General features: G+C 38.9%; 1 protein-coding gene across 1 annotated transcript in view; it reads left to right on the top strand.

Annotated features, from left to right (window-relative positions):
- The window catches only part of fmnl1a (formin-like 1a), a 52,932-nt gene that overhangs the window by 15,459 nt on the left and 9,951 nt on the right, over nt 1-27,522 (top strand). The window contains exons 3-21 of the mRNA XM_007229950.4: nt 1,281-1,367; nt 1,552-1,625; nt 1,727-1,810; nt 2,156-2,299; nt 2,779-2,890; nt 3,129-3,205; nt 6,581-6,674; nt 7,083-7,157; nt 7,608-7,718; nt 9,165-9,314; nt 9,522-9,623; nt 10,799-11,105; nt 11,224-11,487; nt 13,808-13,932; nt 16,724-16,923; nt 18,297-18,531; nt 18,653-18,721; nt 18,854-18,934; nt 19,359-19,488. Coding sequence (XP_007230012.3) covers nt 1,281-1,367; nt 1,552-1,625; nt 1,727-1,810; nt 2,156-2,299; nt 2,779-2,890; nt 3,129-3,205; nt 6,581-6,674; nt 7,083-7,157; nt 7,608-7,718; nt 9,165-9,314; nt 9,522-9,623; nt 10,799-11,105; nt 11,224-11,487; nt 13,808-13,932; nt 16,724-16,923; nt 18,297-18,531; nt 18,653-18,721; nt 18,854-18,934; nt 19,359-19,488 — 2,521 coding nt within the window. The remainder of the gene's footprint in view (nt 1-1,280; nt 1,368-1,551; nt 1,626-1,726; nt 1,811-2,155; nt 2,300-2,778; nt 2,891-3,128; nt 3,206-6,580; nt 6,675-7,082; nt 7,158-7,607; nt 7,719-9,164; nt 9,315-9,521; nt 9,624-10,798; nt 11,106-11,223; nt 11,488-13,807; nt 13,933-16,723; nt 16,924-18,296; nt 18,532-18,652; nt 18,722-18,853; nt 18,935-19,358; nt 19,489-27,522) is intronic.

The raw sequence follows: 27,522 nt of genomic DNA on the forward strand, positions 1-27,522 counted from the left end.
AGCTGCGGTTTGATAGCATCTCCATAATAAATCTCACCATGTGCCGGTCCGGGATTGTCCTTAGCAGTTTTAGATGTAGTCCACGGTGCCACACAGTGTCATAGGCGGCAGTCAGGTCCAAGAATACTACTCCAGCTTTCTCATTATCCGAAGAATCATCGAACTGGCAGACCAAGGTACAAGTCAAGGTCACAGTAATACTGTCACACTGAGACGCCCAACATAAACGATTTGGCTTTTAAGGAAGTAATATTTGATATCAGTCACATCATGACCTTCACACTGTTTTATATTTTTAATGGGACTAAGTGCACTTACTGAATGTTCAGCAACAAATAATATCAATTTCTTATATTGTCTCCATACTTAGCTGAGATTAATCTTAATCTGTCCATCCTGTCATGTTAAAATGTCAAGGTAAAAAGAAAATTAAAATTTTGCTAAAATTTTTCACTCTGTCATGCAGCTTACCATCAAATAAACAGAAATAATAAAAGTGATTAAGCTTGGAAAATATGATTTTTGTCTATTTTGAGGTTTTATAAACCTGATAAATAGACAAAAGCTAATAAAAAAAAGTATGAAGGCCAAAAGTGTAGAGATTCTAGTTCAACTCCCATTTACTTGTCCTGTATCACACTCCACCCACATATATATTTTTATAGCACCCACCCATTAATTCCTACAACATCTATTCAAAATACTCATATCAACCCATCCATCAAGCAATCCATCTCTTAAAAATCTAGTTTGTTCATCAACCAAATCTATCCACATATAATTTCATACAGCCATATATACATCAAAATCCTAACATCAAATCCACCCATTATTCCACCCAACCATTCATAGATCCTAAAATCAAAACACCAAAATTGTCAATCCATCTCTCCCTGCATTAAAAATCAGAAAAGTCACCCTATTCACCCATCCATCAGAAAATAATAGCATCAAAAATCCATCCAATATTATATCTATGCATCAATCTATCTGACCATCCAAAAATATAAACATCCAAAAAAGTCTTGCTATCAAAATAGGCCATTCATTCATAAAAAAAAACAATCCATACCATAAAAATATACCATTTGTCTATCCATCATCTATCCATCTTTTCATGCCTCCCTGCATTTATCCATCTATGCAAAAAACATAACTTCCAGAATAAGCCATCCATCCATCCGTTTATCCATTTATACCAGAAAGCATTTATCCAACTGGTGGCTACCATCCTTTTACCTATTTATCTATCATCTGTTGTGTCTCTGTTTGTTCATTAGGAGCGTTTCCAGGTGAAGAATCCTCCATCAGCGTATCTGAACAAAATCAGGAGTTTCTACCAGGACCAAGGAGGAGTGACCCGCAGGGTAAGTGGATTCTCTTTCTACACCACTCTGTCTGTTATACCTAGCTATCTCTCTTTCCCTCTGTTTCTTCCATTTCACATTAACATTCTGCTCTGACTACATTATCTTACACTATCTTAATACCATTTGACAGTGTAGATACTGTACAATATCTCTAATAAAGTCTATAATCCCCACTCTACAGTTCAAGAAGAGGATTCAGGAGTCCACTCAGGTTCTGAGAGAGCTGGAGATTTCCTTGCGGACAAATCACATTGGGTACGACCTCATTTCCATCCCATATTTGCATTCAGACTCTTACATTCAGTGATGGAAGAATCAATGCTAATGCTTTTCTCTTTCTCTGTCTATCTATCTAGATGGGCACAGGAGTTTCTGAATGAAGAAAATCAGGGTTTGGACGTTTTAGTGGAATATCTGTCCTATGCCCAAAGTGATGCACCGTAAGTTCAGTCATTTTATGCATTAGATGCTTTTCTTTTATATTAATTATTACTAAGAACATTTAGTGAGGTCTGGATGTTGGATGATTACCACCAACAAAGTACATTCAAGAGAACACACTTACACTGCTCCACAGCTCAATGCTGGGGGATATGTACTCTACAGCCCAACCCAGCATTAGGCCTAGTGCCAATACTAGGCTGATGATTTTCAGAGCTAGATCGTCCTTTTTGGCAGTATTTCTCTATAAGGTCTAGACAAGCTATGCGAACATTTGCATTTGTGTCAGTAACTGGTGAAAATCACATTTGAAAAATTTCACGTGTCATGCATTCATCCTGCAGGTTTGAGGTGGAGTCGGTGGAGAATGGAGGCTCAGTCACAGATAACAGAAGGCTGTCCGAGAGGTCAGTGGAGGACCTTACCAAACACACCAATCACTCACCGACCCACGGCATGACCAGAGCTGCTCGTGCATTGACTGTCCGGTGAGTGACCTCTCCACAGCAGGCTGGCTCAATGTTCACACACAGCGCAGAATATGTACTTTGTAATGCAGGATTCCAGATAAAAAATACAATGGTAGAGTAGCTGATGAATAAAACTGTGTTTGCTTCTCATGGTTGATGATGTGGACCACTGCTTTTATGATCAGCATGTAAATTTAGCATGTTCTGGTCTATAACAAAAAATTCTAAAGAAGAATGTCCGGCTATCAGTTTGTGACCTTAAGCTCAAGCGCAAGTCAACCTGGTCTAGTCCAGGCTTAAATCTGATTGAAATGCTGTGACATGACCTTAAACAGTCTGTGTATATATATATATATATATATATATATATATATATATATATATATATATATATATAAGTTAATTCAGATGCTTTATCATTTTCAGTTGATCTGACTCATAAATGACTGTAAGCTCATTTTCTTTATTTTTCAATGGATGCTTTTGTTTTTCCTTAGATTAACCAATCTGGCCCACCACAGAAAGACAATGCGAAACGCTCGCTTAGCTGGCCAAAGAGATGACGTCCATGTCTGCATTATGTGCCTGCGAGCTATCATGAACTACCAGGTACAGTGATAAACACACACTCACACACAGACACACACATAAATACTGGTTTTCATTTCGCCAGTGTTGGAGTTTAGTGTCTTTATGAGGTCTAATTGGCGTTCAGTGCCAGTTGGGACAGTCTCTAACTCTACATCAGCAAAGTAAAGCTACAAGAAAAGGGGTTTCTGATAAAGTGGCCAGTAAGTGTTGGAGATTGAATACCTCTCTGTTTCTCTTTTTATTTTGTGTTGGACAGTCTGGCTTTAACCTGGTGATGAGCCACCCCCGCTGTGTCAATGAAATCACCCTCAGCCTCAACAACAGGAACCCCAGGTAACAGAGTCAGAATGTGTGTGTTTGTTTGTGTGTTTTAGACAATTTTGACCCATTTACCTTCTTGATTTGTGTACTAGTTACAGCAGGTAATGCTTTACTCTGTATCAAATGTATGGTTCACACTGCATATTTTTTCAGTGAATCACATAATGGTAATTATTAAGCTGGAAAGAATCCATCTTTGCTTATGCTACATTTTCGTTTCAGATAGGTTTATTGTGAAACAATAAAACACTCACAGTCAAAACCATCCTCCCCTTAACCCACTTCTTTGCTTATGCTGCATTGTCTATAGATATTTTTACAATAAGCAGCAAAAAAAAATCACAGTGGTTTCTGGGCGTGTACTAAACCATGACTGCGGCTACTGTCCATTTCTAAATACACCAATAATTCAACTAAACACACTCACCAGGGTGTTTTAATGGAGTTTATACTCCATCAGGATTAAACTGTTCAACTCCAACTGAAAACTCTACTTATTGCATTTTAAGGTAGCATTACTGTGAGTCGTGCAGTAAAAGTAATAGAGATCAAACTTACTTTATAGTCTTTGGAGAATTGAAAGAAATACAACTGGAGAAACAGACACAAAGTGAGGAAATAGTGCCTTCAGATGAGTAAGGATGCCAGAGATTCTACTTTGGATTAATTGTCATTCGTTTTTAAAAGTGATAAATACAACCTGACTACAACAAGCTGAAATGTTATTTTGGCTGCAACCAGAATATCAAAGATATGTATTTTATTTACAAAACAGCTAGTCTTTAAATTCCACACACAAGCATATTTCCATTTTAGCTGAAGCACCAAAACAGCACAGTCTGATTGTTCTAACAGTAAAGCTAAGCTGCTGTAATCAATAAAACATGTGCTTAGCACTGCAGACTTTACTGTTTTTAAAAATATCTGTATACATGTGGACGGGCCTGAACAAATGTCATGTCTTTGCTGACTATTACTGTACAAAGCCCTGCACGTATTTGTCCACTATTTTCCTGATATTTGATTTTAAGGACAGCTTTCAGACCCAAAATCTTCTCAAAACTGTGTCTCGGGCATCAGGCAGTGTATTTATAATTACTTGGTGTAATAGGTTTCTCTGAGAGAGAAGTTCAGACATCTAGAAAATGTTACTAAGCACAGCAGACTCCACCCATTTAGCCAAAAGTTTACTAAGCTTTTACATATTTTAGCTGTAAAAAACAACAGTGGAGCCCTAAAGATCAATTCTAAAATAAAACAATTTTTATTCAAAACAAATAAATAATCAATGCGAAAATCATGAAACAGTTTTAACGAGACACAGTAATTATGCTGTTATGCCTGGGTGTGTCTGTGTGCTATCCTGGCTAATCCAAAACATTATAACCACACTGTTATAAAGGAAACTAAAATAAGGTAAAGGCTCAACACAAATACAACCTCACCGTGATATCACCTGCCAATTAAGCAACAGAACACGAGAGGAAGTGTATTATCACGAATAACATCACAACTGTAATTTGGATCATCTCAGCCATGATGTTATTCAGTATTCAGTATTATTCCACCAAGCACCAGACGTTATTTGGATGTTTTTATTTGGGCTAAATGTGGCCGATCCATCATGACCTTTATTTAGATCAAATATAGACGTTGTGTTTGGGCTGTGTTTAGTCGGTCCATTTTGTTCTAAGGTTAAATGTTAAGGTTAAATGTGGTTTCGGACCACATTTAACCTTAATAGTTTAATGTATATTAAACTCATGCAAATGAGTCGAGTAGAAACCCAAATTCTTCCTGAACATTGTTTTGCATTATTAATATATGTAACGCTGACTTCAATTAGAGGCTTCCATTCATCATGCAGTTAGAATAAAGGCAGCTCTGTGGGCTCCTGCAGCTAATGTGGGTCTTCAGTAGCTTTTTAAGAGCTCTCAGATCTGCAATTAAAAATTATATTTTGAGAAAATATATACTTTTTATGGTAATTTGATAACTGGACAAGCATTATTTTTATTATTCTTACCGGTGTCCAGTATCGCACATACTGTTTTTTTTTTTTTTTTTGCACCATAATTTAAGGTAAGTTAATGTAGCTAACTAAGTTAAGTAAAGTTAAGCTAACTAAACAAAACTATAATAAAAAAGACTGGATGTTAATCTACACAGAGTTCTCTCCTAAAAAAACTATTTATTTGGGTGAGTAAGGCACTTTAGATTATTTACAGTAAGCTTAGATTTACGAATTTCCCAGGACTAAAGCTGAAGCATTAGCATAAGGGGCTAACCACTAGCGGGTAATGCTAATGCTATTTTAGCAGTGCTAGCCAAAGTGAGCAGCATGCTACAGGCGCACTCTCTGAACGGGACAATAGCGGTTAGCAGCTAATGCTTATGCTACTCCAGCCCCGCTGCTAGAGAACTAAACTGAAACTCCTGTATAACTCTGTACTTCAGCAGAGTGGCTTTACTGATCCTTAATATCTAACTAGTAACTTTTAAACACAAGGCACACCGGATTAAATGGCACACTGATGATTTTTGGGAGAATTAAAGGATTTTAATTGCCCCTTATAGTGCCAAAAAACAGTAAGATAACTCTCTTATGACTCCAGACTGGTATCAGACAATCTTTCATCTGCTGTGGTTCATAAGCAGTGGTATAATGAGGACAGAAGGACATCTTTTGTATGCACTGTATAGCTGAAATGTACAGAGAAAGGCGGCTAATCTTTTAACTCAGAAGAAAAAGCTAACGCTAAGGAAGTGGTCATTACCTCAGCTTGCTAATGCTAAGCTAACTAAGCTAGCCTTTTTATGTCTCATCTTTCAGGCAGTAAACAGTGTATTTGAGCTCTGCAAGGTTGGTTAGCTACATAGGCTTCTATACTATTTGCTAACAATAGCTAAGTTCCACTAGGAGAGAGGAACTTTAGAGAGGAGCTCTTTCTTCAGCTAGTAAGCATATTATTACCAAAATAAACAATTTGTACATTAAATTTAAATAGATTTTGTTAGTTGATAATGTCAGAAGTTTGATATGTTAGAAATAACATTACTGAATAAACGTTTCTAGGTTTTTCAACTAATTTTTAATATTAATATTGACATTACAAATACTATAACGTTATAGTTCTTATGGCTTTAGTAAAATGTGTTTTCGGGAGGAGAGTAGTACACTGTAACCCTGCAGGCACCTAACAGTATTAGACGTTACCCTAACATAAATCTTTTATAATCTGATGTCATGACCAACATTCAACCTGAAACTAACATCTATTGACATTTGGTGGCCAGCTGGGTAGGTAATTATACAGTAAATTAAATTTGTGATAAAACAGTGTCTGCATTTGTGTAAGTTCTAATCAAGTTGTGTATCATTTATAGGACAAAAGCTCTTGTGCTGGAGCTTTTAGCTGCTGTGTGTCTTGTGAGAGGTGGACATGACATCATTATCTCAGCCTTCGACAACTTTAAAGAAGTGAGACACACACACACACACACACACACACTGATACACCCACAAAGGCGCAGTTTCCTCTGGGGGAGTTTCTCAATCTTCCTTCCACTTAGCTAGTTGGTTTGTGCAATGCCCTGTGCATGTGTGTGTGTCATGTTTCCTGTCACAATATAGATACTTCTGTTCTGAATTGTCCATGCTGAATTGTGTAGTATATTGAAAAATATTTTTTTTTTATCAAAATGTACCAAATTACATATTATATCAATACAGTTATTTTCAAAAAGTAACTTAGCTCTGAAGTCAGAAAAAATTTATTTTGTTTAATATGGGACTAAAAATTACTTGCAGTTTGTATTAGCCTATGTGTATAGAAAAAAAATACAAAACAAGATTTTAAATGTTTTTTTTATTGGTCTGATTCCTCAGGTTAGTAGTGAAAAGAACAGGTTTGAAAAGCTGATGGACTATTTCAGCAGTGATGACAGCAACATTGACTTCATGGTGAGTAAATATCTTCTGTTAACTAAATATTGTATATCATTGCATTATCAGCTTTACTCAATATATGCCATTATATTCAATACATTCTTATTATGCTCCATTATATTTGTGACATTATCACCATACGCCACTAGAATAAATTACGTTATCATCCTTCTCTTTTATATTTAGTACATTATCGTCATCATCATCATCTATTATAGTTGTAATATTTCTATCATGTTCCAATAGATTTATTATATTTTAATTGTACTTCACGATGTTTATTACACATTACATTATCATCATAGTGCATTATGTTTTTTTGCTTTCTTATCATACTCCACTATGTTCACTACATTACCAAAATTCTCCATTTTATTTTTGGCATTTTCACCATTCTTTTCCACATTAATTACATTATCATCATACTCCATATCATGCTAACAGTTTATTTCTGTTTCTGTCTAGGTGGCCTGCATGCAGTTCATCAATATTGTGGTTCACTCAGTGGAGAACATGAACTTCCGGGTGCACCTCCAGTATGAGTTTACTCACCTGGGCCTGGACCAGTATCTCGAGGTTAGACCACAGCAACATGTTCTAGTGTATGAAATAGCAATGCTAGCCTATACCTTTCTGTGCTATGTTTAACCATGTCTTACATAACACCTCTTAACCTGATATACGTTAAGAGAGTTTAAAAGTTTACACACTGCTTAGCGTCTCTTGGCTTCCTGTAGGAAAGAACAGAACTCAAATTAATATCATTCACCAGATAGAACAGAAATAAGAGAATAACAAGAATAACTGGGCAGAGAGTGAGATAATAAAAAATCATGGCTAAAAGCAATTTGTAGGTTATGACATTTTTACATTTTATCCAGAGTGACTTACAAGGTTAGTCCTGTTACAGAGGTGGGCTAATGTAGTGTTAGGAGTCTTGCCCAAGGACTCTTATTGGTGTAGCACAGCATTCAGTCACCGTAAACGGGAATTGAACCACAGTCTCCAACATGATTTGTTAGCTCAATGGCAGATAGTGGTGTTATTCACTACGCCACACCAATCACTGGTTACGAACTATGAGAATGTGAGTGTTTTTTGGACACTTACCGTTTTGATGTGGAAGGCTGTGCAGGTTAAACAGCCATATGCACAGCTGTGTGCACAAGTGTGGTGGGAGCTATTTAATGTAGGGATCCAGAGCAGGACAACATCACAGAAGAAAGCAGAGTAGTCAAGAGCCAGGCTGGGCAGCACTGATACAAAACAAAAGAGAAAAGACTAAATACATGTGAAAGATACACATGAAAAAATATAGAAAGGAACGAAAAAGAAAGGAGGATGAGGATTGTGTCAAACACTATTAAATTCACCCAGCAAGAAGGGCCTGATCCAGCGAAGGCAGGGATCAGCTAGCGAGCATCTTTCCAACATAGACTAGATAGTAGAAATAAAAATCAATCAATAAGTAGAGAACCACTATTTAAAAGACGGATTCCGATTCGAGGCAGCTCCACCACTTACTTCCTTGGTTACCTTTTGCTGGTTAGAATTTGCCTAGAATTTGTTAGATGATACTTAGATGTCATTGGTGAGCTGCTTGTCCATGTTGATCATAGTAAAATGGATCTGTATGTGGAACTGATACATTATGTGGGCTATCATGTATCTATCACTGTATAAAAGAGGATCTCTGCTGCCTTTGCTGATTGATGCACTGCAGTAGTTAATGTGTGAAACATGGAACTATGATGCATGAAGCACAAACAAAATGTCAACAGATATGAAAGGTTGCTTGCAGATATAAAAGGTTTAATAAAGAAGCCACTCAGGAAAACACAGGAAAGAGCACTCAGTATGCAACAATACAAGTGTTGGCAATACTTCGCAAAGGACTCGCAAAAAGTTTATGATTTTTTTCAGCTTTATTGGATCATATTCTTCTTACACAAAGTAAATGTATGCATTTTCACACGGACAAGGTTGTTTTTTAACCATGTATGTATGTGTGTATGTTTTCAGACACTGAAGCTGACAGAAAGTGATAATCTTAAGGTCCAGATTCAGGCCTACTTGGACAATGTGATAGACGTGGGTGCTCTGCTGGAGGAGGCGGAGAATAAAGGAGGAGTTTTGGACCACGTGGAGGAGTTACAGGACCTTAATGCACAGGTAAAATACACACAATTGCTGTTTTAGAATTATATGCAGCTTTTATGTTTTTAAAATTAAGAATACAAATAATTTTAAGCCGGTTAAACAAGTTTAGTATAAAACATATGAGTTTCTGTTTTCTAGACTGATGTATCTCATTAGTTCAACAGTGGTTTTTTTTGTTTGTTTTACGCTTGGTGTTGGTGTGTGTGATTGTGTGTGTAGCTGAATGCGAGGCTGCAGGACTATGAGAATGGAGAGATGGAGAAAGTGAATGAACTGGAGCAGCAACTCATGCAGGCCACGAAAGAGTCTGCTCTACTGAAGGTAATAAACACCAGATCTTATTCAGATTCTAAAGGTACAGATTCTGTTAAATAATAAAATCAGTTATCAGTTATACAGTAAAAAAAAACAAGAATTTCTCGTTCTGAAGAAAGTAGTAGATACTGTGTGAACTAGTTTGAAGTTTTCCAGCATTCCAGATTTCATGTGGATGTGTTCAATTCTATCACCAGCTCACCTGATTTACAGTAACATCATTATGGACTGATTTACCAAACCAGGTGTCGATATGAAGGCAACGATAAATATTATTAGACTCTGATGATGAATTTTGACGGTGTTTTAATAAACACAGTGACATTTTTGGAAGGAAACACAGAACGATATGTCTGGAGAAAAAAAGGCACAGCAAGCCATGATTAAAACCTCATCCCAACTGTGAAATATGGTGGAGGGGGCATCAAGGTTTGAGGCTGATTTGCTGCCTCAGGGCCTCAAGTTAACCAAGAAATTTTGCTGGAAAACTTAAGACCATCTGTCTAGCAACTGAGGCTCATTAGAGAATAGATGATGCAACAGGTCAATGACCCAAAACACAGAAGTAAATTAAAAACCAAATGGCTTTAACGGAAGAAAATACACCTTCTGGAGAGTCCTGACCTCAACCCAATTGAGATGCTGTGGCCTCAAGACCTCAAGAGAGCGATTCACACCAGATATCCCAACAATATTGCTGAATTGAAACAGTTTAGTGAAGAGGAATGATCCAAAATTCCTCCTGACCATTAAACAGGTCTGATCTACAACTACAGGAAACATTTGGTTGGGGTTTTTGCTGCCAAAGGAGGGTCAACCAGTTATTAAATCCAAAGGTTCACATACTTTTTCCCCCCTCACTGTGAATATTAACATGTTGTGTTCATTAAAACCATGCAAACATATAATTGTTTGTGTGGTATTAGTTTAAGCACATTGTGTTTGTCTATTGTGGTAACTTGGATAAAGATCAGAACACATTTAATGACCAATTTATGCAGAAATCCAAGTAATCCCAAAGGGTTCACATACTTTTTCTTGCAACTGTATTTATGTATAATATATACATACAGTATATGTTTCAATAGTTTTTTTTCAATGTCATTTACTCTTTACTCAAATTTTCTTCCCAAGTTACGGCCAGTTATAACAAAAACCTTTTTTTTATTTGTGTTCCACAGGAGAGTTTGCGGGAGTCCTGTGCTCAGGTGAGCACTCTGCAGCAGAGGGAGCGAGAGCGTGAGATAGAGAGAGAGCGAGAAAAGGAGCTTGAGAGGATCTGCCACTCTCCTCAAGTAGAAAGAGAGATAGATCCAATGAAAGAGAAGGAGAGAGACTCCAAGCTGGAGCTGAAACTGAGAGAGCTCCAGGATAAAGGTTTGGTCCGGCTGGAAAAAACAGCTTCTGGGTGTCTGGATATTGAGGTCATCCCTGTGACCATAGTGCAGACTGTACAAGTACCGGCCGAGACAGCTGTCACTCAAACAGGTACAAATGAGTATGAATACTTTCACTAGAAAGTGTGTCCACAAACTTTTGGACATATACTGTATATGGAAATTCTTTGATCATCTGACATAAACTTAACTTAATTTCATCCTAACAGACTCTGGACCGGCCAGTGCAGCTGCTCCTGCTCCAGCACCTCCTCCACCTCCTCCTCCACCTCCCCTGCCTGGGTCTACAGAGCCATGTGGAGTCTCAGTACCACCTCCTCCCCCACCTCCGCCACCTCCTCCAGGGTCTGATGTTCCTCTCCCTCCTCCACCTCCTCCTCCACCAGGAGGAGGACCACCTCCCCCTCCACCCCCACCTGGCTTTGGACCTCCTCCTCCTCCTGGAGCTCCGCCTGCCCTGGGGGCTGACACTGGTAAACACTGTTATCATATGATACTGATGGTGTATAATATAACCCTTACTGCTGTGTAAAAGCAGGGAAAATACAGAAATCTGTAGAGTAGCTCATATGCAGTTTAATAAGCCTATTTACAACTTTTTACAACTTTTTACACATTTTTTCCATATATTGACAAACGATGTTCCACTGATTGCAAAATATCTCATGCAGTTATGTCTCAGGCAGATACAGTATATAAATGGTAAATTACAGGTTTGGTTTGGTAAAATACATGGTTTTGTCACATAAGGGCATAAAGGGTCCCCCTGCAGACCCTTTAAAAGGCTCTATAAAAAGGCTACACTTGGGTAGTGTATGTCTTGGTGAAACACTACTATGCATAGCTCTATGATGCACCCAAAGAGATTTTGCCCAGTTGACAGAATTGGAGATTGATATGAGAGACATTATGGCACTGAAACAAGCAGGAAAGTCAATTTAATAATTCAATAATTTGCCCACCATCTACTTTTCTGTCAGCCAGCCATCATTGCCTTTTTTGTTGCATCATTATAAATGGAAATACCTTGACTGATACAAACTGTAATCTGTAACTGTAAAACCTCTGGAATATAATCAAAAGAGAGATGGATGATCACAAGCCATCAAACCAAGCTGAACTGCTTGAATTTTTGAGTTATCCAAAAAAGTAAGACTGGTGGAGGAGAACATTCTAACATGTATTAAAAACTGTGATTAAAAATCAGGGTTATTCCACAAAATTTTGATTTCAGAACTCTTAAAACTTTATGAATAAGAACTTGTTTTCTTTGCATTATTTAAGGTCTGAAAGCTCTGCATCTTTTTTGTTATTTCGGCCATTTCTCATTTTTTGCAAATAAATGCTCTAAATAAAAATATATTTTTTTGGAATTTGGGAGGAATGTTTATAAAATAAAACAACAATGGTTATTTTACTCAAACATCTACCTATAAATAGCAAAATCAGAGAAACTGATTCAGAAACTAAAGTGGTCTCTTAAATTTTTTCAGAGCTGTAGATGCCCCATACTTAGGGCTTTAAACCTGCTTTTAGTATGGAGTGACAACACTGCCCCAGATGCTGAAGTGATGATCTGAGGATCCATCACATATGACAGTCAGTCACCCCTAGTAGCGATACGACACTACAGACACTAACAGCTTAATGCTATGTGCAAGAAATTCTATGGCCACGTGTTGCCTTTCATAAAAGGGCTTCCAACTGTCATTTTTCAGCAGAACAATGCTCAACCATATACAACAAGGGTTTCCTAGAATGTCTTCGCCGGATTGCAACACTTCCTTGGTTTTCCCCAATAAAATCTAATATTTCTATCACTAATAAATATATCATCATTACAAATGATGATATCTGATTTTATTGGTTGGTTTGCAACACTGGACAGCTTAAATATATCAATGCATAAATATTGCTGTTATCCCCAAGTCTTACTAGATTTACTAGAGTTGCAGTCCTCTCTGGATCTTTTCATTGTTTAGTTCTCACAGTGCGCTAACTGAAGAGATTGTAGTAGAGTCTGCTCACTAGCATTAAGCTTAGCATAGTTACCCACTAACTTTGTCCCTTATGGCATGATAAAAAAATTGAGAAAAATTATTTCATCTTTTAAGTTTTTAAAAGTTCATTCTCAACTCTGGTTCCAGGGACCCCCATCCCTGCTCCATTATACCTGAGTAGCTATGTAATAAGTACTGTTAGAAGCTGCTACATAACAACAAGCTCGTCATTTAAAACAGGTGTGTTGGAGCCTGGAAACACACTGAATATCGAGTACCACAGATGAGAATCTATAATTGCCCAAACTAAAAAATGTTTCCCTGAGGTTACAAATATTTTTACTATTTTAGTAAGTTATGGAAAGCAAAATATCTTTTAATTGCTAAATTTAACTCTTTACATGCTCATGCACATATACATATTTGTTATTCATGTAGATGTTTAAAAAAGTAAAAGAAGAACACTAATTGATGGCAATGTGTTGAATGTAGATTTAGCTACAGAATTTTTCAATTGCTTCACCTCCAGAAGACATATCAAAATTCACTGAAAAAGGACAGTGTAATAATAAAAAATGTGGTTTGTTGCCTGAGTACAGTACCATGCTATAAAGTTTGAAGAGGCTTGGATTTGTGGCACTGCCCTGGTCCCAGTCTTTCAGTAAATTCCTGCACTGCTGTGAATGGTGATATCCTTAATGGGACAAGTGATTTTAAACATTTCAATGTGCCGTAACTGCACATTTAAACTTGATCACACACATTCGGTCCTAATTCTAAGTGTTTTCTCCAGGTGCTAAGACTCGTAAACCCATTCAGACGAAGTTCCGCATGCCGCAGCTGAACTGGCAGGCTCTGAAGCCCAACCAAGTGGAAGGAACAGTGTTTAATGAGCTGAATGATGAGCATCTGTTCGAGGTAAGACCTGCACAAACAGAAAATAGGACTCTAAAATCATCTCTTGGGAGATATTCATTTCTATATTATGTGCTTTGGGGTATGTCATGTGTAAAATGACATAATTGCATGCTCTTTTTGCCATTTAAATCTGCTTTCTTACTCAACATCTCTTATTTCGTAGATTCATTCAGTTAAATGTGCTTTATTAGCCTGGGAAAATGTACAGTACACTCTAAAAAACAGAGGTACACTCTTCATAATTGTACCCTCAAAGGTACAATATTGGTCTTTACAGGGCCAGATTTGTTCCCTCTGAAGTACAAAGTAATTTCTAACAGCAATAAGTACAAATTTGTACCATTTAACCAGCCAAAGGGTACATTCTGTATCCTGCATCACTGTACTAATAAACAATATATATTTTAATTGCACATTTTATATTTGAAAGCCAGATAATTTTGGATCATCAAGTTTCTGAGCCATATTTAGTTGATGATAATGTTTATAATGTTTATAATCTTTACTGGCACAAAAACCACGGGTACAAAAAAGTACTTTCACTGAAAGGTACTTTTTTGTACCTCAATATAAGGTACAGCCTCAGCGACAAGCTTTGTACCCTTTTAAGTACAAATCTGTACTTACTTTTCTTAGTGTGTATGTCTTTAGCCTTATCAGTCTAAATGTTGAAAAGCTGTTCCGTTTAGTTGTTATTTTCTTTCCTCATACCTTTCAGTCTGTAGCACTGTTCATGCTTTTGATTTAGGCACTAATCCAGCAAATCCATCTTAAAACATGATGCTCCCTCCACCATGCATTACATTTGGCATGAGTTTTCTTTTTTGTGTTGGTGTGCAGTGCTCAATATAATACATACAACACTGGCTGTTTTTAGGCTAATGAGTTTCACTTTTAATGTAGTACCAGTTGTGATATCTGCTGATGTCCTTGGTTTAACATTTAACATTTAACATTTGTCACTGGTTTTGAAAGTGGTTTTGAGCTTGGGAAAATAAACTAGGGCTGTCCCTAACGATTATTTTTTAAACGATTATTCTAACGATTATTTTTTTCGATTAGTCGACTAATCTATTCATTGAGAAACATATTTAAATAATTATTTTACGTTTTAAAGCAAACGATAAATTACTATATTTATATATAACAACAACAACAACACAAGCCTACTAAACCAAACCCCACACTTATAATCACTTACATGTACAACACGTTGTTTAGATCTATAACGCTAAAAATGGATAAGCTCCCATACACCACAACCGTGTGTTGCACTGTTTTCTGTGACCGCTAGATTTTGTGACCACTGGCAAGTAGTTCTCAGCAGACCGTGAGCACTGGCCGATTCGAAACGTGTTCGTTTCTAATGTTTACCCCGACTGGCCAAAACGGTTCAGTTTAGGGCTGAGGGTAAGGTGTAGGTATAGAAAGCTTCCGTTTTGCCAATGAACGCTCATAACCGTGAGCACTGGTCACAAAATTCCGACGGTGACAGAAAACGGTGTGACACCGCAGCGCCGACGGCGCTAGCTAAAATAACTTAAGGCAGCTAGCTTAGCTAAACACCTGAACTTATGAATAATGCTACTGTTTCTGGAAACTGCGAAATGCCATGCACAAATATAAACCAAAAATGTATAATTTCTGCCTGTGGCAGGTTTAAAACCTTTGGTAGACAGCCTTAAGTCTTTTTAAGGACACCCGCGGAGACCCTGATGTAAACGGTAACTTACTGTGTGACTCTGTTGACATAGTGCTCCTGGATGTTTGCGCTTCAAGTGCTCCTTTTGCACGTATGGCAGAGGACCACATTGTTGCCCTTTTGCGTGAAATGCTCCCAAACTTTAGATGCCCGCTGGCGTTTTTTTGTAGCTGGAGATTGCTCTCCGGAGTCCAAGCTCTCTAGAGCTTAGATTCTCTGCCCGAACCCGACATGACCCGAGGCCCGCCCGTAAATCCGACCCGGGCTCCAGAAAATAGTCCGAGATGTAGGCGTCTGTTTTTTAATTATATTTCTATTTAAAAAAAAATAACGAAAACTGAAAGTGAAACTAAACTAATTTATTTATAAGCGCTGTTTTCACTACCGCAGTTCTACAGCGGGGGTGTTGTGCCGATTCTGTCCGCGAAGCGGGAGTCAGATTCAGCAGAGAGTCGGATTCGGCACAAACGCGGCGGCACCTCGCGGTCCGCGGTGTCAGTTGTAAGCGCTCGCGCTAGCCGCAAAATACGGCAGAAAACACTGAGGGAGCTGCAGAATTATGAATGGGACTAGAATATGAGCACGAGGAGATCAAAGAGAACCTTCACCTGTGAGTAGAACAAGCAAATCTCTCTCTCTCTCTCTCTCTCTGTGTCTCTCGCACGTGAACTCCTCCGCGTTTGACTTGCAGAACTGTGTTTAGCTGTTCTTAAAAATCATTTTAATTAAATAATAGTTCTATGCTTCTATGTTACCGTGTTAATTAACATAATTCTGATCATATTTCGCTCATTAAAACAGCCCGAAAACAGCCAGTTGGAATTTTTGGGCCCGATCTAACCTCTAATGCTCTCCACAGGCGCCGCCATGTTTACGACGCGCCGACGCACGTTATGCAAATCGATGTATTTTTGTAATCGATGACGTCGATTATGTCGATGCGTCGCCCCAGCCCTAAAATAAACAAAAATATGTTGATTAAGCAAATAACAAACAATAACTAATAAATAACAACACATATGTAGTAAGCTGTTGAAACATTCATAAACTGATCCTTACTTCCTCTTCCTCTATTTTTTTACTTCCCAGGAGTTGAATATGGACTTGTTTGCAGAAAACTTTAAGACGAAAGCGCAGGGTCCTCCAGCAGACCTTTCCAAGCTGAAGGTAAAAGCTAAAAAGGCTCCAACTAAAGTGTCCCTTCTGGAGGCCAACAAGGCTAAGAACCTGGCGATCACCCTCCGCAAGGCCTGCATGAGCCCTGACAAAATCTGCACTGCCATTGAAACGTACGTACAGCATTTAAACACAGTTTAATATGGACATTCTTATGTTTTTGCCCTACTAAAGCAAATTATTCAATTCATCGGCTGATTTTTTAAGCCCTTCATAAGGGTAAAAATATGTGTACACACAAAAATGGAAGAGACAGTGTAAGCATTGAATGGCTTCAACATGTTGGATAGTTTTATAGAGAAACATTATGCCTAAATCTTGATCCTTTAATAAGAAGAGAGAGCTTGAAATACATTTTCCTTTTATTTTCTTTTTTAAAATGACTCATGTTTTTCTGAAAAACACAATACGACTATTCTTAGATGTTGTTTGGTGTATAGATAGTAATTGTGTGGTTTTGGTTGTTGCAAACATATTTCTATATTTCTATTTCTGTTTTTTTTTATCTAGCAATAAAACACAAAATATGGCCCCTATTTTAGTGATCTATAGACAAGTTATCTATCACGCACCATGCAGCTTGATTTAGGGCGTGTCAGTGTGTCTTTTGCTATCGTAATAATGGGTACAATAAACCTTATGCAGCACGAAATGTGCAAAAAGCTTGTCTAAATCTCGTAGTAAATCATGGGTGTGTTTGAGTGTAATGTAAAATAAACCAGAAATAATCAGCATATCAATTGCTATTGCCTTTAAGGGTCAGGTGCGCTCTAACTTTGGCGAATTGGTATTTTAACAGTGCATCGCTTCTGTGCTTTTTAGTAGAGAAAACTGACCTGTGCAGGTCACAGGCTACAGGAAAACTAATGTTATTTTATTTAGTATTTTGTTGCCGGGGTGTAAGATAGCAATGATCATTGCAATGCACCTTGCGCAGAGTGTAAGGTAGGGCTCACTGATTTTCTTTCATGAAGAAAAAAAGGAAAAGCTTTGCTTATATTGGTAAAGTTACTTTACTCTGACAGCTCTAATGTGCTATGAAGCATAGTACAGCATACATTGCTTTTCTTTGTTTTTAGGACCATAACAAGAGCATCATAGTTATTTCCAACTCTTACCAGATAGTTTCCAGGTGTAGTGCATTTTCTTAACTGAAGAGGTTTTAGTCTTCTCAGTTTAACTTTTAGCTTAGCATGGTTACCCACTTTCTTAAAAGGTTTACAGCATGTGCTGTTGCCTAGCCTCTGTCTTTTGGTGGATTCCTGCAGCAAAAGTTTTTATGGTTCTTCCTACACTTTGCCACTTCCCTGACTGGTGAGAGTAGCTTTTAACCTTTTTAGCCTTTATGGCCATGTTGTCCTGATGTAGCTGATAAAAGCTTTCTCTAGTTGTAGTCTGGGTAATGTAGATCTTGAGGGCATGAGTCAAGACCATTGTGTAACAGTCAAATAAGGAGACTTTCTTTGAATATTTTTTTCTTTTTCAGGTACGACCAGCAGGCTCTGAGCTTGGACTTCCTGGAGCTTCTGGAACGTTTCATCCCATCCGATTATGAAATGAAGCTGTTGCAGAACTACGAGAAAGAGGGACGCTCCCTAGAGGACCTGGCTGAGGAGGACCGTTTCATGATAAGCTTTGGCAAAATTAAGCGACTTTCTCAACGAATCAACACACTCACCTTCATGGGCAACTTCTCAGATACCATCAAGCGACTGCAGCCGGTCAGTGCTGACTAACGTTCCCATTGCAGTAGTGAATGTGTGCACTGCAACCCGTTAAACAGACTTATATGGATGTTTGGACTGTAAATTAACATCACTGTTTTCGTAATCTTTCCCACAGCAACTGGACTCCATTATCGCTGCCTCCATTTCTCTCAAGTCCTCCACCAAGTTGAAGAAGATTTTAGAAGTAAGTGTTTGATAGGGGAGGGCTTTCTGTCACATTACCAATAATACATCATTAATGGAGTGTTGTAGGCTCCACCCACTTTCAGTCTTTTTTATTTCGTGGACAATTTATGGTTGAATATCTCTCTTTCAGGTCATCCTGGCCTTTGGGAATTACATGAACAGCAGCAAGAGAGGAGCAGCCTATGGCTTCCGTCTACAGAGCCTTGATTTGGTAAGAGGGTCTGATGTTTTGGATTCTGACTATTGTGTTTCAGTGTTACTATGACAATAAAATTAGGCATATTGATATTTATACATTGTTGATAGATGGTACTATCAATTACTGGCCACCTTGTAAGACATGTTAACCCTGTTGGCCACCAGCAATGATAGTTCAGATCAGTTAAAATCTCAATAAAATGTCATATTCCAATGTCATATTGATGTTAAAAACCAATGTTTGTAAGATATACGCCTGGTTTAAACATCAACCAACTTCCAATATCCTTCTGACATCAAACTGAAGTCCAGTGCCTGCTTGGTACTGTATTTATCATTGACACCAGTTTGACCCCAAGATCAGTGGGTTTTTAAGTGAGTGTTCTTAATCTTATAGTCTTTTTTCCTCTCTCTCTCTCTCTCTCTCTCTCTCTCAGCTGCTGGAAACCAAATCCACAGATCGCTCTCAGACCTTGCTGAACTTCATAGTGAGCATGGTGCAGGAGAAATATCCTGATCTGGCCTCCTTCCATTCAGAGCTGCGCTTCGTGGACAAGGCTGCACTGGGTAAGAGCAATAAACATTCAGATATACAATTTAGCACAGTGAGCTACAACCTGATTCTGGTATATATTAGAGAACAGAACATGTGGATTTTCAACGTTAAGATGAGACGATGCTTGTATTTGCTGATTTACAGAACTCACATATTATAACATAGTTTTAGCACTTTAACAAAAACACTGTACCGTTCAATTCCAGGTCTGGGTAACTATGCTGTGCTATACTAATAAGAGTCCTTGGGCAAGACTCCTAACACTACATTGGCCCAAATCTGTAATAGGAATAAACATAAAAAATCCTTTTGGATTAAAGCATCAGCTAAGTGTCGTAACACATCATGTTTCTTTCTTTTCTGGCCTTCTGATGGATAACTCCTTCATGAATAACTTCCTTCATGGTTGCTGAAGGTTCATATTTTGCTGGCTGCAGGAATCATGAACCTGGTTGGCTGGCTACTATCAGTAACTAGAGGGAGGGGCCCCCTTGAGGGGGATTCTGATAACAGTGTTATTTTACTTTTCTGCATTGACCATTACAGAATTTACGGGGAAGTCTCACAGTTTGTCGTTGCATTTGTAGCGGGCTCAGTGGTTTAATACCTGGTGCTAATTGAGATGTTGAAATATTTTTTAATTGGGCGCCAGTTATTAAATTAATTTAATTAGATTAATTAATTAATTAATTAATTAATCAAATTAATTAATAACACAAGACATCTCAGGGTGTGGTTTCTACAGGTGACAGAAATTTTCATAACCAAGTTATCCAGAAAAACACACTGAAATGACAGGTTTTGTAAAATAAAAGTATTTATTAAATCACACAGATATGAGTAAATAATTCATTAAAAAGTCATAAATGTAGCCATTAGCTATCAAATCATAGTGTAGAATGATAAATGAGAAATAAAAGACAAACACGTTATAATGCTGATATGAAAGGAATAAAGATTAATATAACTATTAAGTGAGTATTTCTAAATAAGGGTCTAAGGCATTTTAAGTCTACGAAACCAATTCTTATTTCCAACCAAGCCACTCAAAATGAGTCATCTATACTAAAGACGCTCTATTAAAGACCCGACCAAACCATGACCAACAGACACCATCTGCCGAAAGATTAAACCCAGCTCTGCCTTACTCTGAGTTGTTGAAGTGGGCCTTGGTTGGTCGTCTGATGCTTCACCCCGAAAAAGGATCACGTGAGCCGGTCTGCAGGGTGGCTTGACTTCCTGTGTCAGCACGGAGCCCCATGAGAACCCACAGGGAAATCCCTTCGCTCTCAGCTGGCTTGCTGGTGGCCTCCGGACCGCAGGTTTCTGGGTTGGATCTGGCGGATCTCCTTTTCAGCTGTACTTTAGCTAAACTTAGATGGAATAATGCTTGGCTTCGTAGATTGTAAAATAACCTTAGATATTTTAACTAGGATAGCTAATATTAATATACTTGAAGATTACATGCACTAGTCTAAGAAAACTAACTTAAGATGACTAAACTAACAGTCTATCCTTTATCCATCTCTGGGCTCCCTAACCTCTCTCCTCCAACTGCTCTGACCTGAACTCCCAAAACTCAACTGGCAACTGAACTGTGTCTGCCCAGTTTAACTATTAGACTCTGTGGCCTGTTTGGCCCTCGAGCTATGATTGGCCCTGTGGCCCAAATGTCTTTGTTTTGATTGGTCTAGGAGCAATTTCAAACTTTGGCAGGGAAGATCTTATGCACAAAGGGCCATAAAACCCCCCCCTCACATGGTCAACATGCTTCAGCTAGTGGTCTATTTTTCTAATAGACCAAACCAAAAGAAAACTCAACTAAACAGTGGATCAAAATACATTCTTCAGCATACCAGTTTGTGAGGATAAATTCAGGAAACAACAATCTTACAATTGAATCACAATAAATGTAATATATATATATTTTGCCCACAAACAGTTTTGTAATATTCAAGATAATCTTAGAAATACATCAATGGATGGAAAGATGGAAAGAGATCAAGAGACATGTTATTATTTAAACCCAATTAAATCACTTAAAAGATAATACATGGTTAAACCACTGATAACCAAATAAAGCTAGATTATCAAATGCTAGTTAAACCTTGTTGATTCAGACTTGAATGTGTAGGAGAATTTAATCAGGACACATCCAAACACATATACCATATACCAGACACATATACCATTATTTAGTAAACATTCTATAAAACACATTTTTTATATAGTCAATATAGATGTATTTTAAGCAAAATCTTCTGAGTGAGAAATTCCTCTCCCTCTGCTGTGTTTAGATAAGCGGTTGGCGTCGGAATTTACGATGGTGGGGGAAGGTGATCTTATCTGCACCCCACAGAATTTGAGCCTGCAATGTTGAAAATGGAATCCCAAGCTTAGAACATTTCTCTTAATTTCATTAATCTTATTTCTAAGTGATTGCAGAAATAACTAGGCACAAACCCCTAAATTGGTACAACATTTGGTGAATTAACAATTTCCAAGGCATTAATTAAGTTTTGACACTCTCTTAAGTCCGCAGTCCCGTCCTAGTGATGGTGTTGCAAATGTTCCAAATGTTTACATTAACTCCGAGGTTTATGACTTGGAGGAATGTAAACAGAATTTTACCCTAAACTCGCATTTAGGAGTCTTGAGCGAGGCTGAGTGAAGAAATAGTCAGTAAATGTCATTTTGAAATTTAAGGTTGTTTGGAAAAGATTACTCCAAGGTTTTTTTTAGAGTGTTCTGGGTTCGAAGTTTCCTTATAGGCCGTAAAGTGGGGGTAGTGTGTGTGTCTGTGTGTAAGCAATGAAGAAATCCTCTGGTTAATCCACTACATTCCCCCCCCATCGATCGATGGGCCACTGGACGTTGGGTCATCGGTCGATGTCAACGTGGATTTCTGTAGACAGAGCATGTTAGGGTACATCTTTCATGCAATTGGTGTCTTGTTGGTCATGCTTTCTTAAGACAATCTACTACAAGGTAGCTGACAGAGTTTTTGGTCTAATAGATTTCTCTGATGATCAGTTTTTTTGTTGTAGCTATTGGCTTTTGGTTCTGGATAGAATAGTTAATTTAATGTGATAGTGTGGCAACAAGCATATGAAAGGATCACAAATAGTTTGCTAGCTATTTGTTCCTTTATAACTTTATCAAGACAACCTACCCATAAGGTATGCTTCAATAATTAGCCACTACTTAGTCAACAATTGAGAACAATATAGCGGAGCAAACATAGTCAGAAGGGAAACAAAATATGTTTTGGGCACCTGAAGAGAGAGAAGAAGAAAAAAAAAAAATTGGCACCCCCCCTTCTCCACGTATTTATTATACTGTTATGCTAATGGTTTGAAATGGTGATTCAAACACTAGGTTTAACAAAATATCCAATTTGTTGTGAGTTATGCTACTTGGATAGGTGAGTTTCAGACAGTGAATGTGTGGTACTTTCTCAATTTAACAATTGCGTCAGGTCAGAATATGGTGGACAATGAACACTCAGTGTGTCTAAGTATTTGGCCCAGTATTATGATTTAACCTAGGGCATTATTGGTCCCGACTTGTCCCATGAGGCTTTTGCATAGTTTAATTGGGTTACAGTGAACTTGTTTGAGAATCAGTTTAATAAAACACTGACGATGCGGGATTTGGTTCCAGATGCGAGGCAGTTTGTCTGCCTTTGCCTGAGGACCAAACCAATGAGACCTGAGCTCGCGAATTGTTTTGCCAGTGCTGTGTTGGGACCTCACCAGTAGCTTGTCAGCAGTGTAGCACAATGGTTGGTATCCAAGCGTGCTTTTTCCCAGTTTTGGGTGTTTCCGCAGTTCACCGCTAGAACGGTGAGATATACCAACACCTGAGAAAGTGTGGTTCAGCGAAAAAGTTGTGGCCTGAGCCATTTCAATAGGGTCTGGGGGACGTCCCCCCCATCTGGCAAATGCACCTGCCACAGTGATGAGATGTTTGTTCCTTCGGACAAATTTCATGAGTCTTTCGACCCAATCCATTTGTGGAATTGGCCATATACCACACAGATCTTCTGAAGATTGGGGCTGAAAACACACTAGCTTTTTTCCAACAAGTGGCAGATATGTCAATTGTGGGAATGCTCGGTGTGTTTCCCCCATCATTTTGTGGTCCACCCATGGGTGATCGAGGGCCTGGGCCAGGCTCTCCCCCCCATGGCGCTGAGGCACCACGAATGAAGATGAAGCGTGTGTATCTGGGGCATAAACAAACAGGCCCTTGAGCATCCTGAAAGACGCACAGTAAGTGGCAAGTGGATCAAGGTGAAATGCCAGTGTTCTGAAAGAAGTGTTGTCACATGCACCAATTGTCATGTCAACTTTCCATTTGATTTGAGCATTCCGAAAAGCACATCCATCTGTGTAGATGGTGGGAATGTTTTTACCTTCATAAGAATCCAAGGGACTGTGTTTGTCTGGAACCACTGGTGCAGGAACAAGAAGAGAACAATCCTTTTGGTGCACGAACAGAGGATCACAGTTAGTCCGTGGCAAGGAACCTGCAGGTGGTCTGTGAACAGCTGACTTGTCAGCCCCTGGAACAAAGATTTCACCGTTGACCGTTGTGTTACGAGTGAATGACTTTCCAGCTTTTGGGTTGTACCCATCTACAGCCGTAGAGGGAGTCGATGCCCATGAACAGGTGTTTTGTTTTAGAATCATGCTAGGGGATTCTGAGGATGGTGGTTTCAGAACCCTGACCATGAGCTTCTCATTGATTCCCGTGGAATTTGAAGGTTCAATGAGCTTGTGTGGCTCAATGTTGCTAGCAACATGATAGCATTGAACTCTATCCTGTGCCTTAGGACAGGGCAGGGGTTCGCAAACCTGTGCCCAGATTCTACGATGCTGAAAGTCAATCAATGGTTTGACCCGGTCAAGGAGGTCTTTGCCAAAGAGCAATGGGACGTTCTCCAACGGAGAAATGTGAATTGGATGGGTGAGGCTCATTGGACCGATGGTAACGTGCACCAGGGCTACAGAATGCAGAGTGATACCAGTGTGCGAATATGGTTGAAGATGAAGAGCACACTTTTTCAGAGGTATCTCTTTGTTGTTTCGGCGGGCTGTCGCCCTCACCTGGTCAAAAAGTGAATTTGACATCAAAGAAATGTCTGACCCCGTGTCCAAAAGAGCTTCATACCCGAACACATCTTCCAGCCAGGTGGCTAGGTAGAATTTTGGTGTTGAACCTTTCTCGGTTAAGAAACCCAAGAAATGTTTAGGTGGTGGATCCTCCAGGCTGAGGGAAGAAGCTTCCTCAGTGTGGTTGTTTTCAGCGTCTGGCTGTACAACCCAGGCTGCATTGGGGTGGATGGATTTCGCACCCCCCCAAGCAGGTTGATCAGGAGCTTGGACAATTGGCAAGAATTCAGATTCAGCATTGTCCTGCTTGCGTATTTCGTCACGAAATTGTCTGAGCAGACTGCCGTCTTTAGTGCTCAGGTTAGTTGGATATCTCTCATGCTTGTGCCCTTTAGGTGGACACCAACGTTTGTGGTGCTTTGGGCTCTTTCTCCTGAGCGGAGATTGAAGTTTGCTGGAGCTCTGTGCTCGAGCATGGTGCTGTGAGTGTTTGCCATTCCAACTGCGTTTTATCCTACCTTTCCTTCGATAGGAGGGCTTTTGGTCACTTTGCTTGGCCCAATGTAGGGACGAGCGACGCCAAGAGTGGAACACTCTCTGGTTTTTGTGGTTTAACTGGGTCTTAGGTGGCATTGGAGCCTTGTGTGCCCCTTTTTGCTTGACGTGGGAGGACTGCTCATTAATTATCAGGACGTCATTTGACTCTGATTTTTTATTAATGTTTTGTTGGAACTTAGCAAATCCTCTGAGAGCCAAATCACGCAGCTGCCGGCTTGTTAGCGTACGAGGGCAGGCTGCGACTCCAAAAGAGCGACTGGTGGAGGGATGGAGGTTTCTCACGAACAATGTTTTGAAAACTTCCTCTTCCTCCATTCCAGGCTCATTTCTATAGCCGAAATAAGCTAGCCTGAGGCGGTGATAGTACTGTAGGGGTGTTTCCTGGCGTCTCTGCTTAATTGCAAGAGCTGCAGCAAGGCCGGTTTGAACAAGGTGGTTGGAGAACTCATTCTCCAAAGCCTTGCAAAGAGCAGGATAATCTCTCTTAACCTGGGGTGGTTGGCGCTCAATGAAACGTCCAACTTCCCGACTAGAGGACACCTTAATGAGGTAGATTTTATCATGTACCGTGGCCTTGGGGAAACGGCGTAAGAAGAAGTCAATGTCGCGAAGATACTGGTGGACATCATTAGAACCGTCCGGTTCTGGTTCAAAGCGTGGGATGTTACGCGCAATTTTGTCCAAATCTCTATCAGAGGGTGCTTGAGGTTGCACAGAGGTCCCATGTGGCTGGGAACGCTGAGTGAACCTTGGTTCTACTGGCGCTTCAGCACCTTTAAGGGAGACTAGAGGGAATGTATTTGTGGATGGTTGTTGCTTAAGATCAGGAACCCCATGGGTTCCTGATTTACCAGCTGGATTGATGGGGGAGTCTCCCTCCATCATCAGCTCAAATGTTAACTCTGTTTGGTCTCGAGTTAATTTGACTGCATTGTTAGCATGTGCTAATTCAGTTTGTAGCTCAACCTGTCTTGCAATAGCATGTTTTAGTTTTTCCTGTGACTGAGCTGCAAGTTGGGTAGCTATGTTGGCTTCCTTTTGAAGCAGCTGCACTTCGGTTTTGAGGTCTCTTTGGTTCATTTCAGACTGTACAGTTTTGTTCTCTAGGTCTGCAACTCTATCATTTAAAGTCACAATCTCTGCTTGGAGATTTTGAATGGTTTTGGAGGAAGCAGCAAGTTGATCCTGTGACAACAGCAGTTGTTTCCACAGTATTAGGGAAATCGGATCCACTTGTTGCTTGCCCTCAAGGATTTTAGATACACACTCATTGAGGCTTTTGGCAATTAGTGCATGGAGACCCCCACTGTCCATTTGTTGGACTGGGACGGTAAGTCCTGGGGGTAAACCAGCTGTAAGCTCTAAAAGAGCTTTTTCAGTGACACACATTTTGATTTACGTAAAGCACGTGGAATCAAACAATTTTGGTGACAAACAAGTTTATTTTATGTACGAGTTAATTAGCATTGTGCCTTTTCTAAGAAGAAAATCTGTAAAAGTGGGCGACCTAAGGTTACAATTAGTAGATTAATTTTAAAAGAATAGTTAGATTTGTTGTCAGTGGTGCTAGTGAACAGTTTAGTAACTGTAGGCCACTATACACAGTATGTCTAAATATGAGTATAGTTATTAACTATGTACAGGATGGGAGAATTTAACTATGTATTAAGCACAGGTGTGCTGGGTATATGGTTGAGTAACTGATAACTGGATAGGTTTTTTTTTTTTTTTTTTTTTTTTTTTTTTTTTTTTTTTTATGGTTAATTAATTAATTAATTTCAATCAGTTATTAATAATTGATCTTAATCGATCAATAATTAAGCTTAATTTATTTGAAGATGGTTGAATTAAATTGAAAATAATTCATTAACAAAAATTTAATTAACTTTACTTAATCAAATTGATTAAAATGACCAGTTAATTATTTTATGTTGTGATTAGTTACTCAATGGAGATAGCTATTTAGCTTGGTTCAATGTAACATAAAGAGTGATGTTTGAGAGAGCAGACCTGAAACTTAAATTTAACTATTTAATATAAACCGATTAAATGAATGCAGTTATTTGTTTACTTATTTAGAAACCATTTAACCAAACCACAATGCAAATTCCCTTTATTAACTTAACGAAAAGTTTGTTTGAAATTGGCACCCTCTGGCGACAGAAACTCTAAATGCACTCTACAGGATGATAGCAATTACACAAGTACAACACCAGGTGGCGACACAGCTATATGGCTAAGTGGCTCCCTCTGGTGGTCAAACAAATGAAATGCACCTTTCTGCACTGTATGCAGTTAACCAAATCAAACACCAGATGGCGATGTGGCAGTGTACCCCCCCTAGTGGTGAGGGGTAGTAAAACACCCTTT

Source organism: Astyanax mexicanus, chromosome 19 (genome assembly GCF_023375975.1).
Source record: "Astyanax mexicanus isolate ESR-SI-001 chromosome 19, AstMex3_surface, whole genome shotgun sequence".
Classification (NCBI taxonomy): Eukaryota; Metazoa; Chordata; class Actinopteri; order Characiformes; family Acestrorhamphidae; genus Astyanax; species Astyanax mexicanus.